The sequence below is a fragment of the Anopheles gambiae genome, chromosome 2 (genome assembly GCF_943734735.2).
Source record: "Anopheles gambiae chromosome 2, idAnoGambNW_F1_1, whole genome shotgun sequence".
Taxonomy (NCBI): domain Eukaryota; kingdom Metazoa; phylum Arthropoda; class Insecta; order Diptera; family Culicidae; genus Anopheles; species Anopheles gambiae.
Genome location: NC_064601.1, coordinates 31,157,339 through 31,175,508, shown reverse-complemented (window position 1 = coordinate 31,175,508; position 18,170 = coordinate 31,157,339). Strand labels below are relative to the sequence as shown.

The window sequence follows — 18,170 nt, the reverse complement described above, 5'->3', positions numbered from 1 at the left end:
AGGGACGAACTTCTTTTATTTAATTTATTAGTTCATCTATTTTTTCTTTTGTTTTTTTGGAAACTGGTTGGTTTTTAGTAACAATCCAACAACTTGATTAAGGACTCCCAAAATCTTCCAAGGCAAGCGACTATCGAGCCGAAATAATACGATCCTGTAGCTTCTAAAATATGTATTCCCCACCAATGTGTTAATCGACACGCATTATACAACGACTGTAAGCATCAACTTAACCAAACGCTTTAGCTCAGTTTTTTGCAAAACAAAACAAAGTAAAGGCACGCTTCACCCAGCATCACGCAGAAAACAGCTGGATCAACTGCTCATCACTACCTACCTACCTACCTGTAGGTGACGATGTAACACTTTACACCTGCCGATTTGGCAGCCACGCCATGGCTTGCTTGCGTTGACATTTGATTAGCACCACGATCGCTCTAAATTTGTTCATCGTGCATGATTGTCTCGATAGGCCGTTTTTGCAATCACCATCTACAGTGAGTTCGCAGTAGACATTGTAAGCTGGCTTCATACTGAACTGCTCCAGACTGCTTCCGACACTATCGCCCAGAGACCATTAACGGTTTGTATAGGGAGGTAGCTTATTTTTACAAAAATAATAATAACAATAATAAGACGGGCACAGTCATTGTTTTATAAAGAAAAAGGAAACATGCCTGTAGCGCCGGAGGGAAAACAGCAAGCCATAAAACGCTACTAATCGTTCCTGCCATGTAACGAACAAGGGTGACAAAGCAGCAGTAGCAAGTGTGAAGTGAAACAGAAAACAATCAACCGTTTTAAGCGTTTCACCCCGTGCAGTCAGTCGCCGGTGGTGGTGGTGCGCGTTCTGTTTGTAAAGGTGCATGTAAGACTCCCTTCCTACAAACCCTCTCCCCCGTCTGACCCTTCCACCTTCTTGAGAATAGTTGATAGATTGCCGGTGGTAAATGGTCCGCCCTCCCCCGGGTGCTGTATCGTGCCGGGTGGTTTGGTGGTTCGCTGGTCACCTTATTACCCCTAATCGTCGCGTTCGCTTTGATCGGTCATTCTAAACAACTGCCGCGGTGCGCCACGACACCCCGAACCTCCGAACGATCGGTAACCCATCGGCCCAAAATGGGAGCTTACTTCTCCGCCGGGTTTCCGGTCGCCTTCAGGCACCGATCAACCGGCAAACGGACGACGGGCGCATATGATAGTGGTGAAATGTCAACGATGCCGCCGCTAGATCGTAACACTTGACGCGAGTAGAGAAAAGCGCACACACGCGAAACGGTGTGTGCCGGCAGGGGCTGTCGCTTTGTACGTGTACGCGGGTACAGATCGCTGAACGTCGTCGTCGTCGTCGTCAGCCCACGATAGTCTATTTAACTTTGCGTCCATGCGCACGATCCGCTCAGTGTTTAGTAACGCTTCCTGCGAGCTAGAACTCGCCCGTCGACTGGTGAACGCGTGCGCGGTGCTCCAACGGACACGATCGAAAACAGCTTTTTGCAGCTTTGGTTTGGTTTTTTTCGAAGCTCGGTGTTAAAGTGTTGGTAAGGCGACCGGTACAGTAGTAGCGCTTGACGGTAGTGTTCTTTATTTCCGTGCAAGTGGCACTTCATTGTAAAGCAGTTGCCAAAAACGTTACCCCGTGTTTGTTTACAATCCCACGTGTGTGTGTGTCTGTGTATGTGTCAATGTAACAAATTTTGCTCGGGTGAAGAAAAAACAACCACAGCCTGCTGCGTGCGTGTTTACATGCGCCGATTGTGTGAGGGTGCAAAATGATGAAGCGACACTATTACGTGCAGAAAATGAACAGCCAGGAACGGTTGGCCCACGAATCGGCCGGCACGGATACGGCCGGCAGCTACACCGTCACGGTGCCGTCGCGGGTTGAGGTGCCACCGACCGGGCCCGCTACCTTTACCTCCGTTCTGCAGCTGCCACCGAAAGCGTCCACCGTTGACTTTGGCACGGTTAATATTTACCAACAGCCGGACAGAGCGGGTAGCAAGGGTGGCCGGATGGCGTCGGCGGCGGCGGCGTCGAATAGTGCACCCTGTGGCAAGGTGCACGATCCGTCCTTCGACGATAAGAGCGATAACAGCAGCAATCTGAGCGCGACGGCCAACGACGAGGACAGCGATATCATATCCGAGTACATCGGGCATTACGGCCGGTGGCAGTTCGGGTGGACGTTCCTGCTGTGCCTGTTCCAGATACCGACGACGTTTCACATCTTCTGTCTGGTGTTTCAGGTGAGTGAAGATAGGGCGAAGGACATTGCCTTTCGAGTGCTTAGTTTCAGATAAGCGATAAGCCCGGTGCGTTTAATAGTTTTTATCTGTATCAAATTGTTACGGACGATACGACAAGATTATGCTTAATGATGATAATTTGAATATTTTTCATCGAGGAAAATATCATTATATTTCCTACATAATTTTGATGGTTATTCCTACCTTGTTGGTTACTTTTTGGTACACTTGGTTCTACAGTTTCACGGGTAATGCGTTCTGGGGATTTTAGCATAACTATCTAAATATCTAAATTAATCAAATATTGTGATTTTCCACTAAAATATGTTTAACTAAGGGATGATTATGATGAGGATTAATGATAAATTAATTGACAGAGTTTTTGCTAAAAAAAAAGCATTAAAAAAAATATTGTCCAGTTAAAAAGGCATTTATTTTAACATTTTAAATATCATGCATCAGATGGGAACAATTTGCTCAAAAGATTATAAAAATTTAAAATCACCAAGAACGGCGTAACTCGGGAGCAGACTGTAGTATGTGATCACTTATTACAGCAGTTCCAGAAGTACGACTGCATTGCCCAATTTCTTTATTTATTTGTTAACAATAATAAGCTGATAGTTATCAAGAAAATTAAAGTGCTGCAAACGACCATTTTCGTTTAAATTGTTATTGATAAGCGTTTCTGTATTACTAAACTGCGTTGATTTTCTTTAAATGTAAATGTTATTAGGTAGAACTGTTGATAACAAATATATTTCCGCTGAATTTTTAGACTTCTTATGGTTGTTTGAAATTTCCAATAACCTGTATAAATTTGTGGTAATTATTGTGACACCATCTAATTTAATGATTATGCTTGAATAAGTTCTCTAGATGTGTGATTTGTAAATCAGATCAACATTTAGCATCTGGATCATTCCGTTAAACTGCCGCGGTAAAAATCACAATCAAACAACTGCCATCTGTAAAGCTTTCCTGCTTTCCCATCTACCACAGCAGCGGTCAGGTGGATGCCCTTCAGCAAAGGGATTTGTAGTGTTTTGTGAAGGCAAACAAACACCGTGTTGGCCGGCCTGTGCTCGCTTGCCCAAAACCTAGGGCACTTTGAATGTCAGCGGAACCGCGGCATCAAACCACCAGTTTATAGATGGGTTTTAATCTTGGAACCACGTACGTGGAACAACGTCTTCTACGACCCGCTGCTTGAATGTTAATTGTAAGCCATATAACACCAAGCGCCAGTCCGCCCGTATCCAAACAAACAAACGATAGCGAGTTGATGCATTACACCAGCGTGCTTGGAATGTATCATTGATTTTACATCATAAACCGGGGACATTACTTCATACCTTTTCCTACGATAGTTCTGCGTGCGTGCGTACGTAATTGGGGCTTAAAGAACGGCGCTTCATGTGACAATCAATTCCAATATCGTCTGCGTAAGAAGCAGCAGCAGAAGCAGAGGCAGAAGCAGCAGCAGTAGCAGCCGTACTGCGTATCCTTTCTGCACACAACGCCTTCCCGGTAACTTCTTCAATAGGGTGCGCATTAGGCGAGCGGTTGATTGAATACGGAAGAAGAGGAACGCGTGTATCAAGTTTACTCCAGGCTCGGTCGACCATCGGCGATGAAACGCCGCCTTGATTGAAAGATTCCAAAGGGCCCTGATTTCGCGATTCATTTCCTGCGATACCGAGCGGCGCGCTGCTCGCTCGACCGAGTTTCCTCGCGTGCCGTGCACCGTCTTCCCGGTGGCGCTGGGCTCAAATGTTCGTCGCTCGGATTACCTGCAAATTGCCACTTGAGTGTGCACAGTTTTTCTGCGTTTTTTTCCTCCCTCCCTCTCTATCTCCCCGCCACGCCACGGTAATACGATAAGCCCAGGGGTCCGGGCCAACCTTGTTGCCGGCAGTGGAGTTTATTGGATAAGAGACTTCTTGTGCAGTGCGCTTTGGTGCAGTTGGTGCTTTGTGTAATCGATCAGATAATGCTAAATTGAATTTGCAATCGACTCAATAACCAATATCGACTGCCTAATGAACTATGACGACTGTCAGTAGCTTGGGGCAGTTAGTAGTATGTTTAATGCAGGATTCTTAACGAAAGCTCCATTCAAGTCGAGCATCGTTCAAAGCTCAGCTTTGAGATTGAGCTCCAATCCAGCAGCACCTTTCACTTTCAATCTATGAGCGCCTCCACATGGGTGTAACCTTGGTTCCGGTGGGGAAAGAGTACCCCGAAAACCCAAATATTGTGACAAAACCGAAACCAAACAAACCTGTTCTCTTAGTTTAGCACATTTTTTTGGGTTTGAGTGTGCGTTCAAAGAAGCCAACATCCTAAAGAGGGTGACCGCGTCCCCGCACGCTAGGTCATTGTCACGCGTGCTCGGTGGGAACTGGCAATTGGCAAGCATCGAGGGACGACCGCTCGGAAGTGGGCGAAATGTTCGCTTCCTCTTATGCTCAGCTCAGCTCGCGGTAGTGAAAGGGTATGGAGCATGAGAGTGGTCGAAACGATTTGTTTCCCCGCATCTGTTTAGTGTGATGGGTGCCGCAAAACGTAGCGTAGCGAATTGTGTTTTACGACCCAAAGTTTGGTCTAATGATAATCGTGTCAAGGTTACACAGCACCCTTGAGATTAACCAAACCCTCTAACGCTCATATTCGACACTTTCTGCATCCTTTATGGTCCGCTATTAGGGGGCTTTGGTGGTCTTTGGGTCAGGTCACGATGAGAGCTTTTTGAGATACTGTCAGTGCCGTCGTTAGCAGCTTTAATCTAGTAGCCAATGGATGGCGCTCAGTGTCCATCGGTCAGCTAACATTTTGATTATCGATTTTAAGTTAACTCTCCCTCTTCTACCCCACAATTGGAAACAGGTGGTAATAAATGGCAGCAACATAAATCAGTTTAAAGGTCTGTTTTACATGCATTCCGTGTTTAACAAATGCGTTACGCGAAGGCGTTTGGAACACACCAAACATATGCCCGTGATTAAACAAACCGTTTTGCGTCGCATACCACCCCGCTTACCGTTGTCGTTGGCATGGTGATGAAGTAAAAGCGACACATACATACACACATGCAACCCGCTGACAGCGTTAGGGCGAGTTGGCAAGAATAAATTAATGTCTAATGGCTAATGTTTCACCACCGACGGGAAACCTTGAGCGCTTGGGCGGCAACGAGAAAGCAGAGAAACCAGTCGTTTCCGATCAACCATAAAACGGTCGTCCATCATCCATTCAGCAACCACCGCCGACCAAGTCAAGTCAGTCCATTGACTTTACAACATAATTCGACTGTGTTCGCGGGGTGGGTTTTTTTTCTTATTGTCCCTCTCCGTTGTGTGTTTTCGTTCCATTGATGGTAGATGCATTTGGTGCATCCATGGTCTTTTGGGGTTTGTTTGGATCGATGTTTGGCACCACACCACAAACCACACACAAATCTTTAGCGTAACCAATGGGTGCCAAAATCGATTAACTTTCGCCGTAAAATTGCTCAGTTCATTTGGTGTCCGGCTCGTTTTGCTAGATTGATTAAATGTGTTGCAGCAGTAGAGAAATAAACGATCCAAAAGGTAACGCAACGGTGTAATGGGATAAATGTACAAAAATTGTGAATGAAATTCTACCACGCAGCATCTCAGCTGGAGTGCATTCCAATGCAGCTGCAGATTAATTGCTTATTTATTCAATGCCGCTCCAATGACAGGCGCTCTATTTATTCATAGCGAACCATGCCATATGTGTGGTGCTCCATATAAGAGTCGCACCGCGTTTACTTTCCTTTTCGATTGCCATTCTTACTGGCGATTTAGACTCAGAACAGCCTGTGGACACACAAATGCAAAGCGGAGGCGTAAAAATGAGCATTTTTAAATTATAGTTTCGAGCTATGATTGAGATTTCCGACGCTTCTTGGTTGCGGCGAGGTAGTGCCGAGGACGGATGACGCAAACGATCCTGTTCGTTACATTTGACGATGTAGAGGTAGTGATTTGAATTTAAATTTGTTACGTTGGCGCCATCTATCACTACTTTTTCTACCTTTTTTCTATTAAAAAAAAGCTAAAATCACTTATGAAAGTTGATTGATTTTTGTTCCTTTATTCTCCACACTGCAGGTAAACGCATGGTTTACATCCTCCCCCTTTTCAAGTCGACTTTATCCATCGACTTTCCGCACCGCTAGCAAATGCATTATTTATACGCCTTGTTATAAATTTGTTCTACCACAGCTCTTTCAACGTCGCCCCGCCATGCCGGAAGAGCTATGAGGCACGCGCCCGATCATGATGTGAATATGTTGTTGTTTTTTTTATGCGTTCACTGCTAAATTGTTTGCACCGAAAAAAAATGTGCTAAAAAATAACACAAACTAGACGGAACATTGCTGCATTCGTCATCCCGTGTCTGTTGCCATTTGATTGGGAGGCACGCGCCACGGCAACAAAGCAGACCGGAGAATGGGAGCACAGAATTTAATATTACGCTTTTTTCTTCTCCATTTTTATTTAAAAAAAACTGTTTTCATTCCTTTACCACTTCACCCATTTGAACGATGAAAAGCAAAGCTGTCAAGGTTGAGTGAAAATCCGATCAACCGATCGTTCCCGTGGCGATCTCTCGCCGTTTGCCCTCTGCATCCATTCGTTTATGGTGTTTGTTTGTTTTGTTTTTGCTGGAGGTTTATTTTTTTGTAGTCTTATAGACTGAACTACATATTTCATCCGTTCGCCAAACCACCGAACGACCTAGACCTTGACACTTGATATGCAGGTTCGTTGCGTTCATCGTGCTGGCGGGCGACGACGTTTTGGGTGAGCGAACTCTTTCCTCCGTCGTTCTTAGCAACCGCACGCTGGGAGCGTGGGCTGCTGTGCCTTTACTTCCACAACTACCGCGTGTAGCAACACGCTTTAAACGGGAACAGGAAGGATCATTACCGGTGGGAAAAGATTGATATATTCTTATCTTAGTGAATTTGTTTTGATTGTTTTTTTTATAATAATGTGCATGATCATTTTCTGCCTATGTAAAATGATTTATTATTTTTTTAATCTGTTTAACATAAATTGCCAAACTTTCTTTAGTTTGCATAGTATAAGAAATATTAGTTTTTAATACATTAAATGTATGTATAAACTAAATATTATTTATTAAATATAAATTAGCCAAAAACAAACATCAACATCCAAGTGACACACCAAAAACCCCGTCCTACTGATTTGTGTGGCCCCATTCAGGCAAGATCTAGATCAAATTTATGTTCCAATAAAAACAACCCGATCTGACAACGTAAATAACAAAAATATGAACAACACGACAATAATAACTGGCCGCGTGCCGTTCGTCGCTTTGCGGGATTTCCTTTCGCCATCAGTTCCGATTTGGCGAAACGGAGTCAGTCGAACGGGCTTCCTGCATCCTTCGGTAGCTGCTATACTACGCTGAACCGGTTGACCTTACCGCTCGCACTTCACCGTACGCGCGCGTGCGAATTCTAGCCTTCCCCAGCACCGACCAAAGCCGACGACGCACTTGTGCGTCACCGAGTCGTCTGGTCTGTCGCACAGGTCAGTCAAAGACCGCCGGAATCCCTTTCGGTACTGCAAACGGGACCGCGGCGACCCTGGCTCGAGTGCCGGTGCGTAGCATTGAAAAAGTTCAGTCCCATCGCGGCGGTGCGATCTTTCTTTGCTGGCGAGGGAGAACCGGAATCGGAACCAAACGGTGGCTTTTTTTCCTTCTGTTTTTGCACAAACCAATTCTGCCCGCGGCCATGTGTGCGGTGCGCGTGTGGTGCCGATCCGCCGGCTTACATAGGACAAACATGTAAAAGCACTTGAAGCGTATGGTACGCGAGACATTGTTCACTAATGACCGCTAGAGAAGGCTTAAGGCGCTCTCTCTATCTCTCTTTCTATCTCTCTCTCTGTGGCATTCCCGTCCCATTGATACGCAAAACTCATTGCGTAGGGAAAAAAATGTCGCACCGGTTCACCCATTAGGGGCGTTCTAGCCACCCGCGTGCGCCCCGGTAGGTGGCGATTACGTACGGTCTCGATCCTCAAACCCGGTCCAACGGCTGCGTCGTATTTTCCACCTACTGATGCAACTTCCTGGCGCTATTTCAATGTCTCAATGGAAACAATTTCTAGTCGCACTTGTATCGAGCTGTACCGCGTGCAAAGGCATCGGTAGATCGACGATCCTTCCGGACTGTTTCGCGATCATCGTCATGCAATCACCTCGCGCTGGCCGTGGTTTTGATTTTTACGCATGCGTTAGAACATATCAATATTCATTCGAGGTAGAGCTATTGCAAATCAGAAACTACCTCGTAAAGGGGCGTCGATAGATGGGGACGCCACGTTTTTCTTCAATTTGCTGGCGCAGCTTCTTGCGCGCAATTAGCTGGTTTATGACCCGCGACGCGCATAGACCAGCCCGGCGGCGTTTGCAATATAATTATCAAACGGTGGTTATGAGAGGTTTTATGAAAAGTCTGTTCCAGCAGTGCTGGCGATAAGGTCAACGATTTGCATTGCTTACCGACTACATACGGCTGAAGGCGTCGAGTGATGGATATAATGTTTTTATTGCAACTCAAAAGGTTACTTCCCGTTTCGTGCTTCTACACTTCCTTGCTACTATTGAAGCTTTTTTCAATTGAAGTATGATTAGATCAATCATAAAAGAAGAATCTAGGCTACAAAAGTGTGTTTTGAAGAAACAATAAACCGCCACATTCAAAACAATATTGATCGATGGAATAACAAAGATTAAAAAACAACATTTCGCATGAGAGATCTATGATTTATTTATAGACAAAGTTTAATTGAGCAATTGGAACTACTACTTTACTTATCCGGCGCTACAACCGCTTTGCGGTCTTGGCCTGCCTCAGGAGTGTCCGAAACCGCTCACGGTCTCGCGCCTTCGTCTGCCAGTCCGTTATCCCGGCCTTAATGGCGGACGCCTCCACGCCATCTTGCCACCTCAATTTGGGCCTACCACGCCTCCTCTGTCCTTGTGGACGGCCTAAAAAGACTTTACGGGCTGGGTCGTCCGTTTCCATGCGTACAACATGGCCAGCCCACCGGAGCCTGGCGAGCTTAATACGCTGTACGACAGTGAGGTCGCCGTACATCTCGTATAGCTCGTCATTATAGCGGCTCCTCCATTGTCCTTCCACACATACGGGGCCAAGTATCCTTCTGAGCATCTTCCTCTCGAACGCGGCTAAGAGGGTTTCGTCAGATTTGGACAGTGTCCATGTCTCAGAGGCGTATGTGAGTACTGGTACTATATAGGTACTATATAGTTCGAGCAATTGGAACACCAAAACATTTTTGAAAGAGAGGTTTGTGTGTACCTAATTTGTACCGATGACTGAAAAGCTAATGTACAGCATTTAAAATTGGGGTTTTAAGTATTTTGAACGAGATATACCAATATAGAAAAACAAGTGTTTAGGACCAAACTATTATCTAAAGTCGCTGGAAAACAGTCGTCGATTTAACCACTTATTCACTCAATGCGCTAAATTATTCATAAATGCGCTATCATCACACCTATTAACGGCAGCGCGTTTTGAACCGGTAAATCAAAACCAATTTAAACGTCAATTTCATGGCGCTCCCAGTGGGCGCCGCTCCTTCAGTCTGAAGTTCTCGCCATTTAATAAAGCTTTTTTTTTCGTCCCAATAAACTACATTCAACATCACTAGAAATGTAGCGGCGAACCCTAAAGCGTGAAGAATTAAATTAAACTCGGCAGAATGAGGCTTAGGAACATTTCTTTGCTAGTGGAAGTCAACAAAAAAAAAACAGTAGATAAAGCCACTCACGCGCCCAATCAATCAATCGTTTCCCACACACACACACCCTGGCGAACCTTATTAATGATTATACACCAATGGGGCTGTGGGGATTAATTGTGCGCTGCTAGTTTGTGGTCCTGGCACGGTGCGCGAAATCAGGAAATCGCGACGACCAACGACGCCCGCGGACGATAAGTCGCGTCATCCAACAACCCCCTTATATCTGTTTCTGTTTTCTCACATACATTACGAACCTTCCAGCGCAGCGCTGCGCCCAAGGACGCCAAGGACGCCGCTCGTTTGGCGGCGACTGGCGCACACTGTACAGCAAGAGGTGCAAGACAGGTTATTTTTACACCCAAAGCAGAGACCATGTATAACAGTCTTGCTCTAAAAATAGAGCTGCTAGAGCTTGTGGCTCTCCAATGTCTTTCGATCCCGTGGTTTCTCGAATGCTTTACCAGTGTTACTCTCACATTTGCCGCTGCAAATAGTGTAACGCTGCGCGCCGATTTATGTCGCCTGTGTACTTACCGAACGGGTTATCCTATCTGCACAGGAAATAATCGATCAGTTTGCACGGAATGGTGTCTGTAACAGTGGAGAAGCAGGAAGAGGTAACCGGTACGTTCACGATATGATCTGGCAAGCTCGATAAGGTGTCAAAAAGTGTATCAAACCACTTACTGAACTCTTGCATGTTCGGTTGTCGGTGTTTGCTTCGCTCGATCATTGCTTGTCGGTAGAGCAGCAGACATCAACAGCGGGGAGCAATAGATAATCACACCCGCGCCCACACTGGTGCATTTACAATAACGCATGTGTACCATACATTTCCTTTAACACCACGACCAAGATGACGAATTGGCGGTGCGAGATAGGAGATAATTGAGTTCTTTACGTTAAATTAAATCAACACATTAAATCCGATCCAGATTGCTATTGCGACGAACCAAACGCTATGGAGAAAAAAAGCATCGCATTCGCGATCGAGGGATCGGCAAGAAACGGTGGGCTGTAGGTACACCTCCACTTCCACACATTGTAAGAAATGGCCGGCACGCGAACATACTTGCAGTGCAGAATTCCAGCACCGGCATGTTGTTCTGCGCGACTGCTGCCCTTTAGTGCGCCGGCGGCGTACGCAAGCGGTGTGAGCGTGCGCCCGCGCGCGTGCCTCCTTCGACACATGTTAGGAAGCTGCGAACAAGCCCAACGAACCTTCGATCGACTGGGCCGACCGTGACCTTGCGCGGATAAAGAACACAGTCCAACCCCGGTGCACGATGTGCGTTTAATCACGAGTACACGAGCGATGCGGTGCATTGGCGCAGTTAGCAGCTTAGATGCCTGTGTGTGCTGCGCATGCTGGTCCGGGTCGTGCTGTCGCGCTGATCGACGCACACCGTTGGGTAAAGGTCACCAATGCAACCGCGTTGATGTTTTGATCCACTTGGCAGCGAACTTTAGGGTTGAAGTCATTAATTGGTTATCGTATTGCGAAGAGACAATGCGAAGAGTACGATCGATGCGGGGTGGTGATGCCCTCGATTATGCATAATGCCTTTTTTTTATTGCCCTTTTATATGATAACATTCCAAGCGTCACTTTCACGAAAAAGAACTTGCAAACTACTAAAACGACTCAAACGGTACGTCGTTGTCCTTGTGAGGATTTTGGAGAGGAAACAGAGCAGCAGAATCGAATCCATTTCACGCGGCAAAGGTCAGGGTTTTGACAGTATTATTTCGTTATTGATTCAGTCTACAATTTTGAGCATTAAAATAAAGTTGACAATTTGTAACGCTTAACAAAAAAGCAACAAAAGCTGAAGTGTGGACAAATGTGTTGCCATTTTGTCGCTGTTGTGGCCACGCGCCTTCTAATAAAACCTCGCGAAAGCAGTATCTCAACTGCTATTAAAGGATAGAAAATATCCATATATCGAGCGACAAATGGAGAAGGAGAGAGGAATAGAATTAGCATAATAAGCCTACAGCGACAACGACCGTTCAGTTCTAGACCGTTAGAAAAGTCTCAATTAATAGTCGCTTAACGCCATGCTAATGACATGAAACATGTACAGTGAGTTGAGCTTCTACATTCATTTGCCGTTAGTAGATCTGTGTACTAATGGCAGTTCATGTGAAATTTATTATAGTTTCTATTATGTATGGGCTTATATTTGGTTAGACTAATTTACTAATAATTTATTCTTTTCCTTCTCCCCTTCCATATCGATTCCCCCCGATCGTCGAACAGGCCGCCCAGCGAGACTTTTGGTGCGCCCGGCCGGATCATCTCGCCGCCATCCCGCTGGAGCTGTGGCGCAATCTCACGCAGACGGCCACCGCCAGCCAGTGCAGCGTTCGGGCCGCACCGTACGAACATCTGACGGTGGACAGCATCCTGGACCACTTCCAGCGTGCAGCGTCGAACGCGTCCGAGGGCGAACTAGAAATGGCCTGCAGCAGCGGGTACGAGTATGACGATACGGTCTACGGCCAAACGATCATTGCCGAGTTTGGGCTGGTCTGCGATCGGGCCCATCTGATGAGCATCGTGGAGATGTGCTTTCTGGCCGGGGCGGCCCTCGGGAGCGTCGGCAGCGGCTGGATTTCCGATCAGTTCGGCAGGCGGCACACACTGATGGGGTTTGCCCTGCTTCAGGGTGTGACAGGTAAGGCCAGCGTCCAGCACAATGGGGCACAGGGGGGCACACATCACACATCACTTTCCAAACTCCAACTCATGCCAGCTTCAAAACAGAATTAGTAACAGTAGCGCTCCGTACGTGCCAGTTTGCCCGCTCGTGCTATTGTTTTGCATGCCTGCAAACACCAAATTACACGCTCAATTACGATTGTAATTGTACGAGCGGATTGCAGTACGGCGGGCGAATGGGAGGGTGAGCCTTTAGCGTGCCCCAGGGAACGCTCAACTTGTCCGTTACGCTCAGCGACGCGACCCAACCTGCATCGCGTGGGTCGCGTATCGATTGTCTGGATGGAGGATAATCGTTAGCTTTTTCGGTGGTTTGAAGCAATCCTTGTGCGTGTCGCAAATGGTGCCACAATCGAGCAATTTGCTTACCATTATCAGCAGCTTTTTAAAGTGGATTTGTTTACTTTGTCAATTTTCCATAAATACTCCTTTAGGTAGAGGCCTGCACGTGGGTCTATAAACATGCTATCTTATTTGCAGTTGGAGACAAAATTGATGTTAAATAAAAGAGACAAAAAACGTTCCATTCATAGTCGATTTGAATGGCAATTAATTCTTCCTAAATTGATCATTAGTAAATTCGTTTAATTTTTTTTCTGTACTTCAACTTTCGAACGTATCATCTACCACCCACCCCTTAAACGGCCTTGGGTAGTTAAATGATTCATTCACGTGCTATTGCAACGAAATGGAGGGAAAACAATTTCCTCCCTAGCGCACGATCGCGATTTATGGGTGAAATTACAGTGCAAAAGGTACGAGCAGTTGTACACGACAAATTCTTCGTAAACTAACGACCGCCAAGAATGTCTAAGAACTGAAGGCATACTAAGCTTTGCTTCGGCACGAACTCGTGAGACTGTGGCATTCGAACCGGAACTGAGCTGAAAAAGCACAGTATCAAAGCTGTGATGTTACAGCGTACAACTGTACAATTAATGCAGTATAGTTTTTAACTATTTATAGTTGTAGTAAACATAAGAATACTAAACTAAAACCGACACCAAAATGCTCTCCCAAAGAACCGTCGCAGGTAGCAGTACGACGAGCCCAGAGAACTGATTAGTCATGGCGTCCGGCTAGACGTTCGCAATACGTGCAGTTATGGCATTTTTACGATCGAGCGTCTTCCCTATCATTCATGAACGTGATGGGGACCGTCGTCAAATGGTAAAGCAATACGACTATTACCGCCTTCGCATCGAGCCGTAACTCTTCATTTGTGCATGAAATTAGCATCCTCAATTATGATGTTCCCCCGGTGACATTATTTGGCAGTTTGATGGGCAATCGTGGCTTATTTTTTTAAATCGTTTACAATGAAATAAAAGACGCTTTAACATGCAATGAAGTGGACGCTTTTGTTGAGCTCGTGTAAGCAACTAGCTCATTAGACGCTGATTCAATGGGATTTAGCGAACATTAACTGAGGCTAATTATAGATGCAGGTTACTATCAACAACTAAACCAATGTTAATGGTACAAACGTTACTTAGATCACTCAACCATTATGCTCCTGCAAGAATGGACACAAGGAAGTAAACGTCACACTCCTCATTAAACCAGAATTCCTAAACCTACATCTGATCACTTCCGCTCATGAATCTCAGCCAATGCAAACCTCAAAACCCACACAATTCCCAGCCAATAGTTACAACTCATTAGCATCCGCGATGGAGAGGAAAGGAAAGCGGAAACCAACCTCCCCTCCCCCCCCCCACCCTTTGCAACCCAACATACAAACAGATCCATCACACAAGGACCTCGCTGTGACATAAACAATTTAGCAAAAATCAATCATCCCGACTAATTCTCGGCGGTTCGCTCGCCCTCTCTCTCTCTTTCTCTCTCTTTTCCACAGGCTTCGCACTCGGATTCGTGACGTCGCTCGAGCTGTACATGGCGCTGCGCGTGGTGATCGGCTTTGCCTCGATGTCGGTCGCGGTGGTCAGCTTCGTGCTGGTGGTCGAGCTGGTAAGCGGCCGGTACCGTACGATCATCGGCATCCTCAACATACTTCCGGTGGCCTTGGCCTACATACTGGCCGCGGGTATCGCTTACGTGGCGCGCGACTGGCGCACCATGCAGTTCGCGATCACGCTGCCCGGGCTGCTGCTCGTCACCAGCTGGTACTGGTGCCCGGAATCGCCCCGCTGGCTGCTGGCCAAGGGCCGGCTCGACGAGCTGTGCCGGCTGCTGGAGCGGGCCGCCAGCACCAACCATCTGCAGCTGCCCGCCAACTATCGGAAGGCACTGCAGGCCGAGGGTGAGGATGCTAACGGCGGGCAGCCGGAAGCCGCCATCTCGGTCGGTGACGTATTCCGGCGCAAGTTTATCCGCACCACGCTCGTCATGATCGTCGTCTGGTTCGGGATCATACTGATCTACTTCGGCATTACGCTGCACCTGAGCAATCTCGGTGGGGACATCTATCTGAACACGGTACGGAGGAGACGAGGGGGGGGGGACAAAAACGCAAACTCGCCCTAATTTACGCGACCTGCATCATCCTTGCAACTACTACTGTTTCTGTTTTCAACGCAAATTTCTCTCGCTCTTTTTCACCCCCTCGACAGGTCATTGCCGGTTCGGTCGAAGCGATTGCCATCTGTCTCAGCATCGTGGTCGTGCTGAAGCTCGGCTTGCGGATTAATTTATTCCTCTACATGGTCGTGGCCGGATTGTCCTGCATCGTGATGAACTTCGTGCCGGATGGCAACCTCTGGCTGATAATTACGCTGGCGATGGTCGGTGAGTGAGGGTGCAGCGGGTAGTGCAGCTTATGCAATTCATCAAGCCATGCTGCTGACGGAGGCGCACTTGTCGCGTGGAATTCCCCCCCTCGAACCGGTTCGGAGAATTTGGCTCACACGTGTGAAGATGCAGATTTCGCCTTCGTTCGGCCCTTGAAGCGCTCTAAATTTAGACTCCTTCTGTCACTCCCCCTTCCGCGGTCCGGGGAGAACACGTTCTCGCAAATTTGACAACTTTCGTGCCGCACCGGTTCCGTACGTGGTCCGTGCTCTTTGGGCATTTTCAGGGAAGCTGCTGATGATGATGAAACATTATTCAATTAGTGTTGCGCTCAACTGGTGTTCAACTATGTAGTGCCGCCGTTGCTTGAAACACTGCACACTGTGCCCGGAGCGCTCTGATTTACTCAAGTGTTATCAATTTGCTGCCGCCTCAGCCGCCGAAGGGATAGAGAATCACCTCAGTCAGCTTTTGTATCAGGCGCGCTCATTCGCTGTTGGTTTTATCACTACATTATTGCTTCTTCACACTTATTCTTTTCTCTTTCTTTATTCCGCTTTCCTTACCAGTCAAGTGTTGTGTTGGAGCGTGTAACGCCATCATACCGACGTTTACCGCCTACCAGTATCCGACCACGATGCGCAACCTTGGCGTTGGGGTGGGAAATTTCGCTGCCGGTGTGGCCCTTATCATCGTACCGTACCTGTGGCTGCTGGTGAGTTATGGTCGCGCATCTGCACGTTTAATTGCATTCCCGCTCCCTGTTTCGGTCCGGGGGTAACATCATTACCAAACCAGACAAAGCTGACCGGGGAAAGGCATACTGGCGTTGCCACTTTAAAGCTTTTACTGATTGTGCTATTTGTGCTCGGTTTGTTTTTCCCCACCCACACAGGAACACGTTGATCAGTACCTGCCGATGACGATCATGGGTGTGTTCAGCATTGTCGGTGCCCTGTCGCTGGCCATCCTAAAGGACAAGCTCAGCCCAAAGTATCGTCAGCGCAGGCAGGCGAAGCAGGCGTCGATCTATCAAAATGCTGCCACCATCAACGGTACGAAGCACCACGCGGCGTTGGAAAACGACGATCCAAAACGGTAAGTGAGCGCGCTACGTTCGCAATAACGCACGTGAGTTCTGCTGTAACGATTGTAATGTGCTGTACCGATTGTCTACCTTTAGGCGCCTGGGTTCACACTTCCCGCACAGCACGGACGATGGGGCCGGCATCAGCAACATCGGATTTGCGCAGAACGAAAGCATCTTTCTGTAAAGCTTTACAGTAAGACATGCTCTCTCTCTCTCCCTCGTTTTCTCTCTCTCTTTCTCTCTATTAGTAAATAATAGCGGGCAGGGGATACAGTTTTTTGTAGCAAGTTCTAATGCAGCTAGTTAAATAGATGGTAATACAATCAGACTAGCGGAGCAAGTAGAATCAAACCATTGGGAACAGATTTCAGCACACAATTTAAAGCTAGTATTTAAATTTAGATGCAACACAGTGTGACATTCCGATAACGATGTGCATTGATATTATTCGTAAGTAAGCGATTAGTAAGGCGGGATCGCTCGCAGGTTCGCAGCATACAGCATTCATGACAGTATTTCGAACGGGTCAGGATTTGGTGTACTAAAGCCCAATGGGAAGTTAAAGGTTTCATGGCGAACCATAGATCCCCAGAACCAGTTTACCGAGCGCGCATTGGGAACATACACGATCGCAACACGAACAAAAAAAAACGGCAACATGTGATAACAGATGCTACAAACCTTCCGGATGAGGCACGATTTCATCGACCTACTTTATTGATAGTTATTTGTAAGATATTTAAGTACTAAGGACATCTGCAGCAGCAAGTATTATTGCAACCTTCACTACCTTTAGGGCAAATAGGTACAGCAAGTATTAGGCAACTCCGGGCTCTGCATAAGGGTTATGCAAGATAGCTAAAGTAAGTGCAATATAACGGTGTTGTTGAACACGTTAGTGTAGTTTCTACCTAGTGCTACTGATATTCAAACCTGCTGGAATAAAGTGGATTATTATTGAACTATTTCTGTAACTGTTCTTTTTATGTCTGGAACTATGGAACTAACATGGGCAAGAATTAAATTACAGCATACCACAAACTGAAATAAATAGTAGCCTTTTTTGGATTTTTACAAAAAAAACCTGCTTTACAGGGTTTTCCAGGAGTTCTCATAGTTGTGGGGCGCCTTGTTGGACAATTCCAATAGGAATTTCCAATTAGCTTGTCCAAAAAGGGTGCTATAGAATCCAATTTCCATCATATGAAGTTAACTTCCAATTGGAAGGAGTCAAGGAAGTGTCCCACAACAATGAGAACCCCTGGTAAACCCTGTAAGAATAAAGCAACAGCTGATACTCCCCCAGTCTTTAATAGATTACCAACACTAATTGATCGCCCGACAAGATCGCTAACGCTAATTGATATCGCATGCATATATCTACCATTGATAAAAAATAATAATAATACAAACACCCATACTGCCTAGTGTATCGTGCGGGTGAACAATAATCCCAAGCCAACAGAGCAACTACACCGATCATGGCACCTTGCTCCGGAATCCAGTTCGACC

At 46.6% G+C, this 18,170-nt stretch overlaps 1 protein-coding gene across 1 annotated transcript; it reads left to right on the top strand.

The window, feature by feature from the left end:
• Positions 1 to 511: 511 nt before the first annotated feature.
• LOC1272915 (organic cation transporter protein) lies at positions 512 to 17,623 on the top strand. The gene is made up of 7 exons (XM_311838.6): positions 512 to 2,249; positions 12,353 to 12,770; positions 14,676 to 15,256; positions 15,391 to 15,565; positions 16,138 to 16,283; positions 16,464 to 16,666; positions 16,752 to 17,623. Exons 1-7 carry the CDS (start codon positions 1,773 to 1,775, stop codon positions 16,840 to 16,842), a joined length of 2,091 nt encoding a protein of 696 aa, XP_311838.5. The 5' UTR covers positions 512 to 1,772; the 3' UTR covers positions 16,843 to 17,623.
• Positions 17,624 to 18,170: the final 547 nt, after the last annotated feature.

What these genes read in the sequence shown, in the direction of transcription:
- LOC1272915 (XM_311838.6), top strand. Translation starts at nt 1,773, where the DNA reads ATGATGAAGCGACACTATTACGTGCAGAAAATGAACAGCCAGGAACGG. An exon ending in TCTTCTGTCTGGTGTTTCAG is followed by an intron (nt 2,250 to 12,352) that starts GTGAGTGAAGAT and finishes ATCGTCGAACAG; the next exon opens with GCCGCCCAGCGAGACTTTTG. An exon ending in AATTACGCTGGCGATGGTCG is followed by an intron (nt 15,566 to 16,137) that starts GTGAGTGAGGGT and finishes TTTCCTTACCAG; the next exon opens with TCAAGTGTTGTGTTGGAGCG.